The 15638-nt window shown below is 37.2% G+C and overlaps 2 protein-coding genes across 6 annotated transcripts; both read left to right on the top strand.

Moving 5' to 3' along the window:
• Window positions 1–340: 340 nt before the first annotated feature.
• On the top strand, window positions 341–2455 carry LOC103933413 (pentatricopeptide repeat-containing protein At5g48910-like). Its single transcript, XM_018644034.2, has one exon. The coding sequence runs from the start codon at window positions 472–474 to the stop codon at window positions 2368–2370; it is 1899 nt and encodes a 632-aa protein (XP_018499550.2). The 5' UTR covers window positions 341–471; the 3' UTR covers window positions 2371–2455.
• Window positions 2456–3968: 1513 nt separating this feature from the next.
• LOC103933392 (uncharacterized protein At5g08430) lies at window positions 3969–15121 on the top strand. 5 transcript variants are annotated; one of them, XM_048587351.1, is made up of 13 exons: window positions 4061–4079; window positions 4208–4325; window positions 4787–4962; window positions 5899–5978; window positions 6525–6712; window positions 8327–9221; window positions 9907–10019; window positions 10504–10563; window positions 11597–11647; window positions 12380–12450; window positions 13143–13399; window positions 13491–13661; window positions 14278–15121. In XM_048587351.1, exons 3-13 carry the CDS (start codon window positions 4868–4870, stop codon window positions 14766–14768), a joined length of 2472 nt encoding a protein of 823 aa, XP_048443308.1. In that variant the 5' UTR covers window positions 4061–4079; window positions 4208–4325; window positions 4787–4867; the 3' UTR covers window positions 14769–15121. The 5 variants fall into 5 exon arrangements, with proteins under 5 accessions (XP_048443309.1, XP_048443307.1, XP_048443310.1 ...); XM_048587352.1 differs by having other exon boundaries at window positions 3969–4319; XM_048587350.1 differs by having other exon boundaries at window positions 3972–4325.
• The last annotated feature ends 517 nt before the right edge of the window (window positions 15122–15638 follow it).

Below are 15638 nucleotides of genomic sequence, written 5' to 3'. Positions count from 1 at the left end.
TCTTAGACAAAAGTCCTAGCATGGTAAGTTTTTCACTATGCACGTAAGGATGTGTCAGATGAAAATCTCTATAAATAGAGGTGTGTTTGTAACCTCAATACAACACACCAGATCAAGAGTAAAAAGTAATAATACATATATCCCTCCTCTCTTTTTACCTACATCATTTGTGTGATACAGTTACACAACAAATCCCTCAACTTATCAAAACGTATAAATATGATTATTTTCTTCAATTTCGTTAGACCATTGCTATAATTTATCATCTTTGTCAAATGTTATTTCTTTCACTTTTGCCTACTTATAGTATAAAATATATTTAAATAAATAAATATAATTGAAGGGGAGGATCGGCCGATCACGCCTGATCGTCCCCATATTTTATAGAATATCCCCTGCTTTTTTCTCCGATTCAGAATTATGTGAAGGAAGAAACTCGGAGTTGGAGTTGCAGAGAGAGAGAGCTTCTTTATGTTTGCCTACAAAACCAAATCCCTCTTCCCATCTCTTCCAAAACACATTTCAAATTCCCTACTTTCTCACTCCTCCTCCTCACTTGTCTCTGCACTCCCGCCGCGCCCGTCACTCCGCCAAACCAAGCAAGCCCATGCTCACATCATCGTCTCCGGCCACGCCGCCTACTCTCCCCTCCTTTCCCATCTCCTCTGCCTCCTTTCTCTCTCCCCAACTACTACATTTCACTACTCCCTCTCTCTCTACCGTTCCATCAAATACCCATCTGTTTTCGCCACCAATAACATGATCCGCTGCTTCGCAAAGAGCGATTCGCCTCTCCTTTCCCTGCTTCTCTTTTCCTCCTCCATGCTGCGATCCTACGTCAAGCCCAACAACCATACTTTTACTTTTCTGCTTCAAGCTTGCAGCAAGGCTATGGCTCTCACTGAAGGAGCTCAGGTTCATGCCATTGTTGTAAAACTTGGTTTTGGCGGGTATGTTTTCGTGAGGAATGCTTTGATTCATTTATACTGTTCTTGCTCTAGAATTGAATGCTCGAAACGGGTGTTTGAGGAGAATGTTAGTTCACGAGATGTGGTTACTTGGAACTCAATGCTGACTGCTTTTGTAAGAGACGAGCAGATTGGTGTTGCAGAGAAGCTGTTTGAGGAGATGCCCGAGAGAGACGTGATCTCGTGGAGTACGATGATTTCGGGTTACGTGCAAAATGGGCGGTTAGAACAAGGGTTGGATTGCTTTAAACGGATGAAGGAGGAAGGGATTAGGATGAATGAGGCCACATTAGTCTCTGTTCTTTCAGCGTCCGCGCAATTGGGGTTGCTTGAACATGGTAGATTAGTTCACTCCCTTGCTGAGTCTTTGAATTTTCCGTTGACTGCTTGCCTTGGCACAGCTCTGATTGACATGTATGCAAAATGTGGATGCATCGAACAGTCTAAGCTCTTGTTTAAAAACATGCCCCAGAGAGATATTTGGACATGGAATGTCATGATCTGCGGATTGGCATCACATGGCCTTGGGAAAGAAGCACTTGCACTTTTTGACAGGTTCGTTGATGAGGGTTTCCGTCCCGCAAATGTGACTTTCATTGGTGTCTTGGGTGCCTGTAGTAGAGCAGGTTTGGTAAGCGAAGGAAGACGTCATTTTAAGTTGATGACGGAAAAGTATGGCATATTACCTGAGATGGAGCATTATGGGTGCATGGTTGATATCTTGGGCCGTGCAGGATTTGTAGATGAAGCTGTTGAGTTGATTGAGAAGATGACGGTTTCCCCAGATCCTGTATTATGGGCAACACTCCTTGGTGCCTGTAAGATACATGGATCAATAGAATTGGGTGAAAAGATTGGGAACAAATTACTAGAACTGGATCCAACCCATGACGGGCATTATGTACAACTAGCCAATATATATGCAAAAGCAAGGAAATGGGAAGACGTTGTGAGAGTTCGGAGATTAATGGTCGAGCAAAATACTAATAAAGCTGCAGGTTGGAGCTTGATTGAAGCACACGGTAAAGTTCATAAATTTGTTGCAGGGGATAGAGAGCACGAACGCTCTCTAGAGATTCACAAAATGCTGGAGACAATTGGAACACGAATAGCAGAAGCCGGCTACTCACCGAATGTCACATCAGTTTTGCATGATATAGGGGAGGAAGAAAAAGAGAACGTTATAAAGGAGCACAGCGAGCGGCTTGCGATGGCTTTTGGCCTGTTAGTGACAGAGGCTGGGGATTGCATCCGAATCATGAAGAATTTGAGGGTTTGTGAGGATTGTCATGAGGTAAGCAAGATAATTTCGAAGGTATTTGAGAGAGAAATTATAGTGAGGGATGGAAGCAGATTTCACCATTTCAAGGACGGAAAATGTTCCTGCCTTGATTATTGGTAGAGTAGGCTTTGCTTTCTGGAGCTATTACCCTGCCTTGTTCACTGATCTCTGGAAAACTATTTAGTACCCATTTTGGTCTCCCCTATCCTCTTCTTGTTATGCCGTTACCAATCGCTCGAGAACCACGCTCTTTGGCTCTAGAACTGAACCATTTCCTTGTACATGAGAAGAACTTCCAGATTAATAGGAAGGGAGTGAAATGAATCAAAATTTTCCAGAGTTTAGGAAATTTTTCAATGTGCCCGGACATGATCACCGTTCCACAATCTCCTACCACCACTTTTATGTCACTCCCGTCACCCACCACGACAACTACCTCTGTTAGCATTATCTTACCTTGCCTACCACTCCCACCCTCGCCACCGCCGCTTCTGCTACTGCCACCACCACCTTCGCTCTTACTTTGCTACTACCACCTTGTCACAACCATTACCACCACAACCTCCTATGACCACCTTACCACCTCCTCCCCCAACATGACTTCCACCAACCCCAACATGACTACCACCAACACCACGACAGCCACTATAGATGCCGGGACCACCGCCGCAACCTCTTATGACCACTTTATCATGATCATAGTCATCATTTTAATTAAAATCCAAAATAAAAGTCGCAAACTCTACTTCCATGTAGAGTTCAATCAAAATCCATACGATAGCATGGAAGTCAAATTGCTTGTCGTATAAAGTTTATCATTTCCAGCCCAACACACGACATTCTCGATATTCAAACTAAAAATCTCTTACATATAGTTAGAAATGAATAAATTAGACCGTAATATTATGTGGCAGGAATACCAAACATTTAAGTTAAAAAGAAAATTGTACTAAAAAATGGGTGCATTTTTGCTCAGCACCCTCAAGTAGTAATTCTCATCGTCCTATTTATCAATGTTAGATGAATTTAATTTTGAGATTTTTGTCTATATACCGATATAGATCTCAAAATTTAAACCAATTATAAAAATATAATTAGCTCGAATTCCTTCCATCCCTTGAATAGATAGAGGGGAGGACAAAGCTTTTGATTTGTCATGTTGTTAAAGAGTTGAACAATAGTTTTTGGTGTTGTCAAAGAGTTGAACAATGAAAATAGATGGCGAGTGCCTGATTGAATTGATCGGGTCATGTAGGAACAAGGTTCAAGTCTACCGGTTTGTTAAGATGCTTCAGCTGCATACATCACTGCACTTCCACTTGACATTTATCGTAATGATAAACGGCTCGTCTAGCCGTGACCTTCTCTTGAATTCTCAAAACTTATGTCGCTCCACTCCCATAAGGGCAGAAAACCCATCGCTGTCTTGGATGTGCTATCAGAGGCTCTGGGGAAGTCAGAATAGGAAAGCGCTCATCTTGGGGTTCCGATGTAAAGATATCTACGTGGCAGTTCGTCCTATTAAGATATTCACGACCAATAAGTATTGGATATTTTACAAATTTTCAACCAATTGTATTACATATAGTCTACTTGACAGTATAATCGACGAGAGATTTTTCAAAGTATCTAGAATACCATCACATATGCCACGTGTCATTATAGATGATTTTTCTTTTTTCTTTTTTTTTTTGTTAAATTTTTCCGGACATTTCTCCACTAGAAGGTGGCGGTGACCAAAAATATGCTCACCCGAACATAAAGACGGTGTAAAGTGGAGGAGCAGAGCGAGTGATGGGATTCCACTTTCTTTCCACCCGAACCAAAATGTTCGAGGCAAAATTCCAGATTATTCTTTTCGCATTTGACCCAAACGGCATAGCTTTATTATGAACTGCCCCCCATTCAACGCAAAACGTCTGTTTCTCACCAATATTTTTTGTTTCTACTCTCACAGCGCTAAGCACTGTCGTCTTTCTAAGCTCCTCGTTCCCTCCTCACTGGGTCTTGCGTTTACAGAAAGCGCCATTGCTGCAAACGCAATGGACTTGTTCTTTGAAGGCCTAAGGGTAAAGGTACTCTCTTTTGTTGTTTCTCTCAACTGGGTCTCTTACATTTTCTTTGTTTATGGGTTTACTAATTTGGTAGAACTTGAATACATGAAATGCTGCTTAGAAAGATAAACATTCCCACAAAAAATAAATTGAAGAAGAAGCTTATTGATTAGACTTTGGAGCTCCTGCATGTTATTGTATGAAGTAGTTTTTGCTTTCATTTGGGTAACTGGGTTTTTTTTCTTTTCCTTTTTGATACATGCATTTGGGGGGTTCTTTTTATTTTAGTTTTTTTTAAGATGATGAGGTTTTTCCTTGATTTTTTTGTTTTGTTTTTGGTACTGTGATGTTAGCTGATGGTCATGCTTAGAGAGAGAGAGAGAGAGAGAGAGAGAGAGAGAGAGAGAGAGAGAGAGAGGGAGAGAAAAAGGGGGGGGGGCAGTGGCAGTGGTGTCTTTTTAAACTTTGCTTTGATTTGACAGGTTTAGGGGAAGCTGTTGTGATACAAGAACTTGGGTTGTTGAATTGGCATTTTGGGGTTGAAGAATAGAGGGTTGATCAAAATGCCGAGAAAGAGTAAAAGAAGAAAGGAAGAAATTTGTGAAGATTATTGCTTTCGATGCAAAGATGGAGGAGCTGTGAGGATATGTGATTATAAGTGAGTTCTGAAATTTTACAGAAAATTGAAATACTAGTACTTCATATATTGCATTGAGGAAGGCAACTTCGTCTTTCCACAATGACAGTAGGTTAATTCAGTGGACCCTGGAATCAAAATCCTGCAGCACATGTTTTTTTGTTGGTGCTTATAGATGGCTTTATTTAAATTTAAAACCGGACATGCTATATGAACGTATTCTTTTGGTATTGTTTCAAGATGTCCTGTTGAATAGCATGCTTTCTTTCCCCACAAAATTAGCCATGCACCCATCAGATTTTTTGTTGACTTTTAACTATGTTTAGTATAATGGTTTTTTGGGATTCAGAATTTAGGGTTCTTAGGATTTTGAGCATTTGACTCTAAATTCAGGAGTCCGCAATTGGAGAACCCAAAAATTAATTTAATTAAGAAAGCAATTCTCAATTTCTCATTTGTTACATTCTGTTACATTGTAATTTTAACTTAATTGCGGTGTATTTTTAAGAAGTAGCAGGCATGCTAAGATTTAGGACCCCCAGCAACCTGAACGAAGAAAGAAATAAGAAACTAAAATTTAAAAGCGGGACAAGTATGAATAACTATTAGAAATGCATTTTAGGACTGATTCTTATCATTAAGAATTTTAATAAGACCCTATCATGTTCTATGTCATTTGATGAAAACTCAATGGTTATAATGAGAATGGATTACAGAATGTAGGTAGACAGTAAGCTTTCTGTTAACTTTTCAAATTTTATCTATGACTTAGAGCATAATTTGTTTCTCATTTAAATACATAAAGTTATGTGGCTAGATATTTCTCATCTAAAAGGATTTAAGATTATCAAAAGGATGCAACTAGTCAAGGATGTGATTTCAAAAGGAAGAACCCTCCTCCTCTCTTAAGTTTTTGCTTTTGGTCTTTTAGTTGAAATGCTCCCTCTAATCTTTCAGGGACTGTCTAAAAGTTTATCATCCTCAGTGTGTCGAAAAAGATGACTCGTTTTTGAAGAGCAAAGATCGCTGGACTTGCAGTAAGCTCTCAATTTATTCTATGATAATGCCTCAGCTTTACAACATGTCATTGTCAATGAAATATGCGCATTTTATGCATGGAAAAAGGTGCGATGTGTACAATTTTCTATGTTATGTTTGACACTCCCAAGGTATGTATGCATGAAACTTGACTCGATGTATTTTAGTTATTCACCATAAAGATGTTCTCAAATCTTTCTTCAACTGACTTTCGCAATTGTAGCTCTCATACCTTGCATTCAAATTGTTCTAAAAAAAGGAGGAGATAAACTTTGGTGAAATGTATCAATTTCATAAAGAATTTAACAGATATGTTAACTCTTGTAGAAGTTTTGGTGAAATGTGGCCATGGAAGATAATTCTTCCTTCAGTTCATTATTATTTTTTCTTTTTTGAAAATGTAGAGTGTTATCAGTTAATAAAAAGCAATTTATATACTTTAGGTGTTATCTGAGTTTTAGTATTTATTATCTCGTCTCTTTTTGCTAGCATCAATTTGTAGAGAATAGATTAGCCAGTTAGTAATATGTTTTCTTGGATTTCAGATCGCCATTCTTGCTTCATATGCCAAAGAATTCCCAAATTTTACTGCTTTTGCTGCCCGCAAGCTGTGTGTGGACGTTGCCTCTGTGATGCTGAGTTTGCTGTAGTTAAAGGGAGTGAAGGATTTTGCAATCATTGTTTGAAGCTTGCAATAATGATAGAAGAAAATGTGGATGTGGATTCTGATGGGGTATGGTTGTTTCTGATTAATGCTAAGAAAAGGCTTCTCTTGTTTCTTCTGCATACATGAATTTTGTTTCATATGAGAAATCTAAAGTAGGAAACTCTCCCAAGCAATTGTATTTAAATACGAAATCCAAAAATTAGATACTAGACCTAATGTTTTCCGGGCCAATTAAATTTTCAGTCCTTTTGGTTTGGTCCGTGTTCTACTTTGGTCCTGTAGTTTCAATTTTGGCCATCAACCTTGTAGTTAACTGATAAATTTCATTAGGAAAAGTTAAGAAGTAGTAGAATGTCCATGTGGTGTTCACATTTGCAGTTGAATTGTTTACTTTTTCTCTTATAATTTATTTACTTTTTCTCTGAAGTAGATTCAATTTAAACCTGCTTGTTATGCTCTCGTAACATGGAAATATATTGAGTACAATTGTCTACAGCAACAACAACAACAAAGCCTTTTCCCACTTCTATATGAATCCTAGAAAGCCATTGCGCTGGGTTCTATGTCATGTCTTCTGTTAGATCCAAGTACTCTAAGTCTTTTCTTAGAGTCTCTTCCAAAGTCTTCCTAGGTCTTCCTCTACCCCTTCAGCCCTAGACCTTTGTCTCGTAGTCACATCTTCTAACCGGAGTGTCAGCAAGCCTTCGTTGCACATGTCCAAACCACCGTAACCGATTTTCTCTCATCTTTCCTTCAATTTTGGCTACTCCTACTTTACCTTGGATATCCTCATTCCTAATCTTATCCTTTCGCATGTGCCCACACATCCAACGAAGCATCCTCATCTCCACTACGCCCATTTTATGTACATGTTGATGCTTCACCGTCCAACATTCACAACATCGCCGGCCTTATTGCCGTCCTATAAAATTTTCCCTTGAGCTTTAGTGGCATACGATGGTCACACAACGCGCCGGATGCACTCTCACTTCATCCATCTAGCTTGTGTTCTATGGTTGAGGTCTCCATCTAATTCATCCATCCAGCTTGTATTCTATGGTTGAGTACAATTGTCTATTGCATGAAAATTCCATGAATTAAAGTACAATTGTCTATTGCGTGAAAAATATCATGACTCATTATCGAAGGATTTTACTTTTATTGTTCGAAGTTGACCCCACTAAATGAAATTTATGGCTCCGTCCCTGATCATTCCTGTTTCTAGTCATTATGCATATTTGAAGTTTCATATTAGTATCTAATGAGGGTAGAGAGTTAATAATCATGTCCATGGTAAATTTGTAAAAATTATGTTAAGATTGGGGATATTAGAATCATAATTTTCAAAAATTAACTTTGTTTATCACTTTATCTTATTAAGTTGCTTCATAAATTTTGAGATCTATAGATAACGTAAAGTCCAAAAGAGAAACCTTGAAATACAGGATTTTTTTTTTCTTTTAAATACTGTATTATTTTGTACTTGAAGTTGTTATTTCTTTCATGTACAATTATTTGTAAATACGGAATTACGGATGTAGTGACCTGTGGCCTGGTCACTTCTCTGGCTTGTCATTTTGGTTTGTTAAGGGAAGTGAAGCAGGCCTTCTGTGATTTGATGATATAGATCTCCAGAGTTGTCCTCTTTGTCATCTCAGAATGTGCTCTTTTGTTTTTCAGGGGAGAGTTGATTTCAAAGAAAGAAATACGTTTGAGTTCCTATTCATGGAATATTGGGAAATAATAAAAGAGAAACAAGGCTTATCTTCAGAGCAGGTTTACTCCGCAAAAGACTTACTGAAGAATGGTAAGAACCATACACCTGACTCTGACTTCGATTTAAACGAAATTTCTCAAGAAGAAGAAAGTTTTACTGAATCTGATGAAGAAAGTGACGACGAAAATTGGAAAGATAGAGAAGAATACATGCCAGTTGGCAAAAAGAAGAGATCCAAGGGAAACCAGTGTGCAATGAAAAGGAAAGCAAAAGCAACGAAAATAGAGTTTAGAGGATGGGGGTCAAAATCTCTCTTAGAATTCCTCATTTCCATTGGGAAAGATACAACTAAGGAGTTATCACAGAATGAAGTTACCACTATAGTTTCAAACTACTGTAAAGAACACAACCTTTTTCACCCACAGAAAAAGAAGACAGTAATGTGTGATCCAATGCTACAGTCTCTTTTGGGAAAGAAATCTATCAATATAAATAGGTTATATAACCTTCTGGATGCCCATTTTGCTGAGAATCTTGACTTAACCGAGGAGGATGAGACTGACAGTAGTTCTGAAGACAATGATAAGAATCTTATGGTGACTTGTAATAGGCAGCCCAAGTTGGTCTCAGATAGACAACCTCAAAAGACAAATGTAGTTCCACTTGTGCGGAAAACCTGTTTTGCTTCCATAGTTGCTGAAAACATTAAGCTTGTGTACCTGAAGAGGAGTTTGGTGGAGGACTTGTTAAAGCAACCTGAGACTTTTGATGAAAAAGTAGTAGGAAGTTTTGTGAGAGTCAAATCTGACCCAAATGATTATTCACAGAAAAATTCTCACCAGCTCTTGCAAGTCAAAGGTAAGTTCTTAATGATGGCTACTAATTTTGAATGGTAATGACTGTTCACCTTTTCGTCTGATATTAAAGAACTCAATTCTGTTTGCTGCAAATATTTTCAGCAGTTCGTGAAAGTAAGAATCCTGATGCAGTAATTTTAACAGAGTTTTTATCATGGTGTTAGCTGGGGAATACATCTGTTTGGTTTTCATGCAGAGATTACAATGTTTTTTTTTCTTGTACAAATATTATGACAAAGTAAGATATCATAAATAACGAATTCAATGTGTTAGCTTGATATGTATCGTTGGCCCATTCCATACAGTTTAAGCTTTTGGGGATGGTTGTCTAACATTGGGTCATAGTTTCAGTTGCATGAGGTCTTGGGTTGGAAACAAACAATCTACATTTTGCACTTGTTTGATCTCAAAGGTGTATTGTAGGCATTTTCCTGTGTCCGCACGAGTGCACGGATCAGGATGGGGTTGTATATGATGGGGGATGGTTGTCTATAAGATCTCATAACCATGTAAAAGTTAGATCACTAGGAGATTAATGAGATGCAAGGCTTAGGTTAGGATCACCTCACTACAATGTGCTTCCAAATGGAGGGGCTCCTGATTCTTATATGTTAGAACTGTAATCCTGCCAGTTTTCTCCTTGGATGATCACTTATGCTTTGTATTATCATTTCATACTTTTCTAGGCATACGGAAAACTTCGAGCAATGGTGAAATGAATACAGAAATTTTCATGCAACTGGTCAATATGCCAAAAGATGTACAGGTCTGCGAGCTGTCAAATGATGACTTCTGTGAGGTAATATTGTTGTGTCAAATTTCTTGTAAGATGGTGAAAGTTAACTAACTTGGCTTTTCTTTTCAAAGAACAAAACTAAAAAACTTGGTTCATTAGAATGGCGTTTATGTAGGTCAAGTTTTTTCATTGACCACGGTTTGTAAGATATAACATTTAGTTGTTCATGTTTGTTAAGGGCACTTACTTTGATTCTTGTGCATAATTGTCATTCCTTATGACTCATAGAGATTATTCTTTCTTTTCAAACACAAATTATGGTTACTGTGGCTGAGAACACTTACCCCTATACCCAAGACTAGAGTTAGAGTGTAAACCTCCCCCGGTCCCTACCCTTTCGCCTCCTTTGTGCCAAATAATGAGAAAAACAAATTAAAGGTGCAAACTCAGAAACCAAAATTGCATGAATCAATTAAAGTTACTGCTTTCTATATTTTGCAAGTGTTTTTCACAGAATGAGCACTCAGTTGGATTGTATGTTATGCAGGAAGAGTGTAAGGATTTGCATCAGAGAGTGAAAGAAGGAAAACTTAAGAGGCCCACTATTGTAAGTTTTTGTTATGCATGATCAATTTAGTGTTTTCTGAAAACTTGTAGATAAATGAAAGCTTACCTTTATTAAAAGTTTTTATTGAACTTGACAAATTTATGCAAATGTTGAATAAGATTTTAACCTATCTAGAATGAAAGAAAGCGGTGGCTTAGGGTGGGTAATTTGGTGACGGGGTCCTTCTTGGACTTGGTCCCAGAGTCTTAATATGGAGAGGGGTTCCCTTTGGCATGCTCTGAGAAGTAAATATAGGTTACATGGTAATACGTTGGGATTCCAAATTAGTAGTCTTCCCTTTTTCCTTTCTTTTTTTTTTTTTTTTTTTTTAAAAGGAGTCCAAATTAGTAGTCAGGGGATCAATTTGTTGCTATGGAAAGATATTGAATATAATTCACCAGTTTGTGAATTATATTGATAATGACATTCAATCTGTGATACATCAAATTGATATTGATAATGACTCAACCAATTTGTCCATTGATTCATTCCAGAATTACAAAGATTCTTACTCTGATGGGTTATGACATTAACTCGTTTTCTTCTTTCGTTGTGTTGTGGTGGGAAATGGATAAATATGTATGGTTTTGCAATATTGGATGGGGGAAGACTGTTATTCATCATTTTCACGTTTTTAAAGACTTTCCAGTTTTCATAGTGTTTTCATGAATAGCATGTGTGTAAATTCTTATTTTCCAGCCTGTTGGGATCGATGTCACGTTTCCTTATACATTTACATTTAAAAACATATTTCTTGTACAAAATCAGATGATCCAACTTGATAAATAATTTAGACAGCCAATTACAAACTGTCTATATTTTTATTATTTTGTAGTATTTCTGAAAGCATTCGTCTTTCATTTATAAATATATTTAGACCGCCTATGTAATTTTTATTTAAACTCAATTAATATAACTTTAAGATAAATTAGATTAGATATAAATTATAAAACAAATACTTCTGCAATACTTGGGTTTGCATAGAGTATTTGATATATTTCAATCTGTTAATCAGGATTTTCTTGTTTGATAGGTGGAGCTTGAACAGAAGGCTAGATGTCTGCACAAGGATATAACGGAGCGTGTGCGTTTTCTTGCTTTAACCTCTAACAAGAATATCTGTTTTCTATGTTATCATAATTTTGAGATTCCCAATAGTTGAAAGTGTTACTATGGATGCCTCACAAATAAGCTGGGGCATGCTTTGGAAAGATATTGACTTCATATTGTTTTCAGACTGTAATCTATGATTTGAAACTGTAAAAACGCAAATATGTTTTTAACTGTTAGACCAAAAGTCTATTTAGCGGTGCAATAATTTTTTCTGCTTCAGAACACTTGAGAACAGAAACAGTATGAAAAACAAAACACCATCTTTGGAAAGTTTTTCAAAATACCTACTTAGAGAAATAAAATTACAACATCAAAATGAGCAAAAGCAAAGAACAGTAAAAAAAAAAAAAAAAAATCACATATAACTGATATAAGTATTATGTTTCTCACTACTCTCTGTGTACTGTTTTGCCTAATATTTATTTAAAATTCAGCCAAACAGACTTTATGAAATCTTGTACGCTTTTTTGGCTTTGTGCTAGGTAAATGTCAGCAACACATATCTTGTTGTTTATATTTTCTACACTATGCCGTTATGGAGTGTTTGACTATTCGAAAAGTGTCTATTGTGCAATGATCTGTTTTTTCATGTGACTTTCATACTCCAGTATTTGCTCATCTTTCTGTTGTGTGTGGATTTTAACGTTCTTGCTTGCCTTTTGATTTTATGTACTTCTGAATCATCTGGTCAAAAACATCTCAGTGGATTGCTAGAGAGCTGTCTCTGTTGCAAAAGCGCATTGACCAGGCAAATGAAAAAGGATGGAGGAGAGAATATCCTTTCATTGATGATATTAACAACATAACAAAAATGTTGGTGTATGACATATGTTGGGAAGGTTTAGTATATTATGATTGTTATAGTATACATGTGTAGTTGTAGAAACCTGGAGATGTAGGGACAAGTTCATATTGTGAAGCAATGCGTTGACAAAATTTACTATGCTAGATAGTTCTTGAATATGGACAGATCTAATATGTTCCTTGGTTCTGTTGCATTTCATTCTTTTTAGATATTTCGTTGTGTAGATTGTCTCGAGCTATTAAGTTTCGCATGTGACCCATTGTTTTTCAGTGACTAGGAAGTATCAAGTGTGCTAGTTGTTATAAAATCTATATTAAGTTGAGATGGAACCAAATGTTTCTAGTCTTAGTTTCAATTTTATATTTTCAGAAAAGGGTATTGGTTCAGCCCTTTGACTAATCCTACTACAGTGTCTAGCACATTTCCAGGTCTGGCCTTCATCAAATTGAAATTGTTTACATTGTTAAATTAGAATGTTTGCAACATGAAACAACAAACGACATTCCTTTGTTCTTTGACCCCCTTGTTCATTAGTTTAGCTTTTTCTTTTCTGTTTTACGCTGGCCATGAGTGGTTGACAGGAGACTCATATAATTTATCCCTATGTACTACTTTATCTAGATAAGAAAATTGTGACCCTTGACCTAAATTTTCTGAATACGCTTGAGCAATACTTGGATAAGAAGCTGCTTCTTGAGAAACCATCAGAACAATTCCGATTAATAAATGAGGTTCCAGAAGTAATTGCAGATATAGAAAAACTTGAACCTACTTCTGAGAACTCTCTAAGCCAGGATCAAACAGAACATGATGGATCGCCTGAATCAGCCCCCAGAGCCAAATGGTCTTCTCAAACTCCCAGAACTGGTCTAGCCAACAGAACTGTCTACCATGCAAAGGGCGGAACAGATCCATCAGGTTTGTTAAGCTTGAAATTTTAAATATTGTTAAGAAGCTTCTCTTGGAACACCGTTGGAACAATCACGATCATTAAATGAGGTTCTGGAAGTGTTCGCAGGTACAGAAAAATTTAAACCTACTCCTGAGAGCTCTCCAAGGAAGGATAAACAAGAATGTGATGGCTTTCCTGCTTCAGCCTTCAAGGGGTCCTGTCCAACTCCAAACACTAATTTAGTCAATGTAACTTTGTGTCTTTCAAATGGAGGAACTGATCCGGCAGGTTTGTTCTAAGCTTCTGTCTCAGAATGATGAGTTCTATATTGTTCACTCGAGTTCATTATTATTTCCACTAATCAACGGGAATATGGACATGCTTGCATGCAGAAACAGCGTTCCTAGATCATGACAAACGTTACCATTTGATTCTTAGTTCTGAAAGTGACAAGTATTGGATGTAACTCTCGCAGAATTTTTAGTATCTTGACAATTTTAGACGTCCTAAAATTCTACTCTTGCTTCGGATTGAGGTTGATGAATATGAAATTGAAATTTATGTCAAATCAACTGTCACTCTGCATAAATACTATTTTTGTTAACCCATTCTGTTTTCGATATATAGTGTTTTCTCCTTTCTTGCTTTCTGGTCAGTTTCACTTGGTAATGTGATTTGAGTAACTGGCTCTTTGTGAGGGCAACATCTTTTCTAAAAAGAAAATGCTTTCAAGTGTTAACATCAACGTAAGATACTGCGTGATACTTTAGTATTTAAGAGTTTTATTGTTGGTATGTAAGTGTGGACACCATTTTGATGCATCTACTACAGAACATGGTAGTAACATTTCTACCGGGACTGACTTCTGTAAAGTTGATTAGACAATTTTATATTTTGAGTCCAGAAGTTCGAGGTGGCATTCGTCAAAAGGAGCACCAATTCGTTCAAGTGAAGAACAAGTCTCATAAAGTCTTGTTCTCTGAAGAGTTTGAAAAAAAACATCTTGATGTTGCTTCTCAAGGTAAACCTGATGTCAACCTGCAAGAGCCGCACCATTTTAGTTCCAGTGTCGATATTAAAAGGCAAAGTGAAGAATGTGTTGAGCAAAAATTGGAAAATGAAAGCACATCCAAAGCTGAGTTAATTGAGCTAAGCGATGATGATGAAGATGTACATGAAGTTAAAGCACCTGCATCTGAAGACCCAGATTCTGCACTGTGGCATTGTATGAGTCCTCTTGGTGAAACAAGGGGCCCCTATAAAATGTCATTGTTAAGGCAGTGGAACAATTCAAGTCGTCGTCCATTGAAATTCAAGGTTTGGAAGGAGGGTCAAAGCGAGGAAGAGGCAGTGTTTCTTGATGATGCCGTTCGCCAAAGTCTTCCCAGTACGTAGATGTACTACTTTGTCAGTCTCCCGTGCATCCAAGTTGAAAGGCGATCGGGTGCCAAGTGATTTTCCAGAGGCTAATAGGTACGAGTTTTTTGAAGAAATAGAAGAAAACTTTCTTTGTGAATTAAACCTTCAGCCTTTAGGGATGATTAAGCAGACATGATAGTGGGGGCAATGTAAATAGCAAAAGCAAAAGTTGGGTATATTATGAAATTAAAGGAGTAAAATTAGGAAGAAGGCGATCAAGTGACAATTGATCTTGCATCTTGTTTTGGTTCTAAAAGAAAAGTTACTAATATCCGTACATCGGTTTAAGTTGCATGGAACCTAGGCCCATTTGAAAGTCTTTTGTTTAAGGTTTAGTGTGTCTGTAGTGCATCTGTAGTGTTTTCGTGCTTGAGTGGTTTGTCAGTAGTATTCTTGTAGTGTATTTTTAACAAGTGAGTCTAAAGTTTCTTGGTATTTTGAAAGTCCCTTGTTCAAACATAGGCTTAAAGTTTGGAATGCGAAACCAAAATTACATCCCAAATTTGCTTCTTCACGAATGAAATGTGGGTTTTAATCCAGTCAGAGGATTTACCTCTCCTTATGGTGGGTGTGTGTGGGGTGGGGCCCGTGGGGGAGGGACGGTGTGTGTTAGCTTCACAATAAACTAGTAATAATATGGTTCAAATTTACCTTTAGCTTATCAATGTTAATTAATGAAGAAAAATATCACAATTATTAAACAATATAATAATAATTCGCCTTTTGATAATCCAATTTGATTCCAAGCAAGCCCGATAATTGATTCTTGGGTTAAGAGGTAACGCAAATCATATTACACAAGCTGACGTGGAACAAGGGGGCCGCCAGGTTAGAATTTTTTTATAA

Source organism: the organism of the source record quoted next, unplaced genomic scaffold, assembly GCF_019419815.1.
Source record: "Pyrus x bretschneideri cultivar Hongxiangsu unplaced genomic scaffold, Pyrus_bretschneideri_v1 Contig265, whole genome shotgun sequence".
NCBI lineage: Eukaryota > Viridiplantae > Streptophyta > Magnoliopsida > Rosales > Rosaceae > Pyrus > Pyrus x bretschneideri.
The sequence above is the reverse complement of the archived record's forward strand: the minus strand, read 5'-3'. Positions and strand labels throughout refer to the sequence as shown.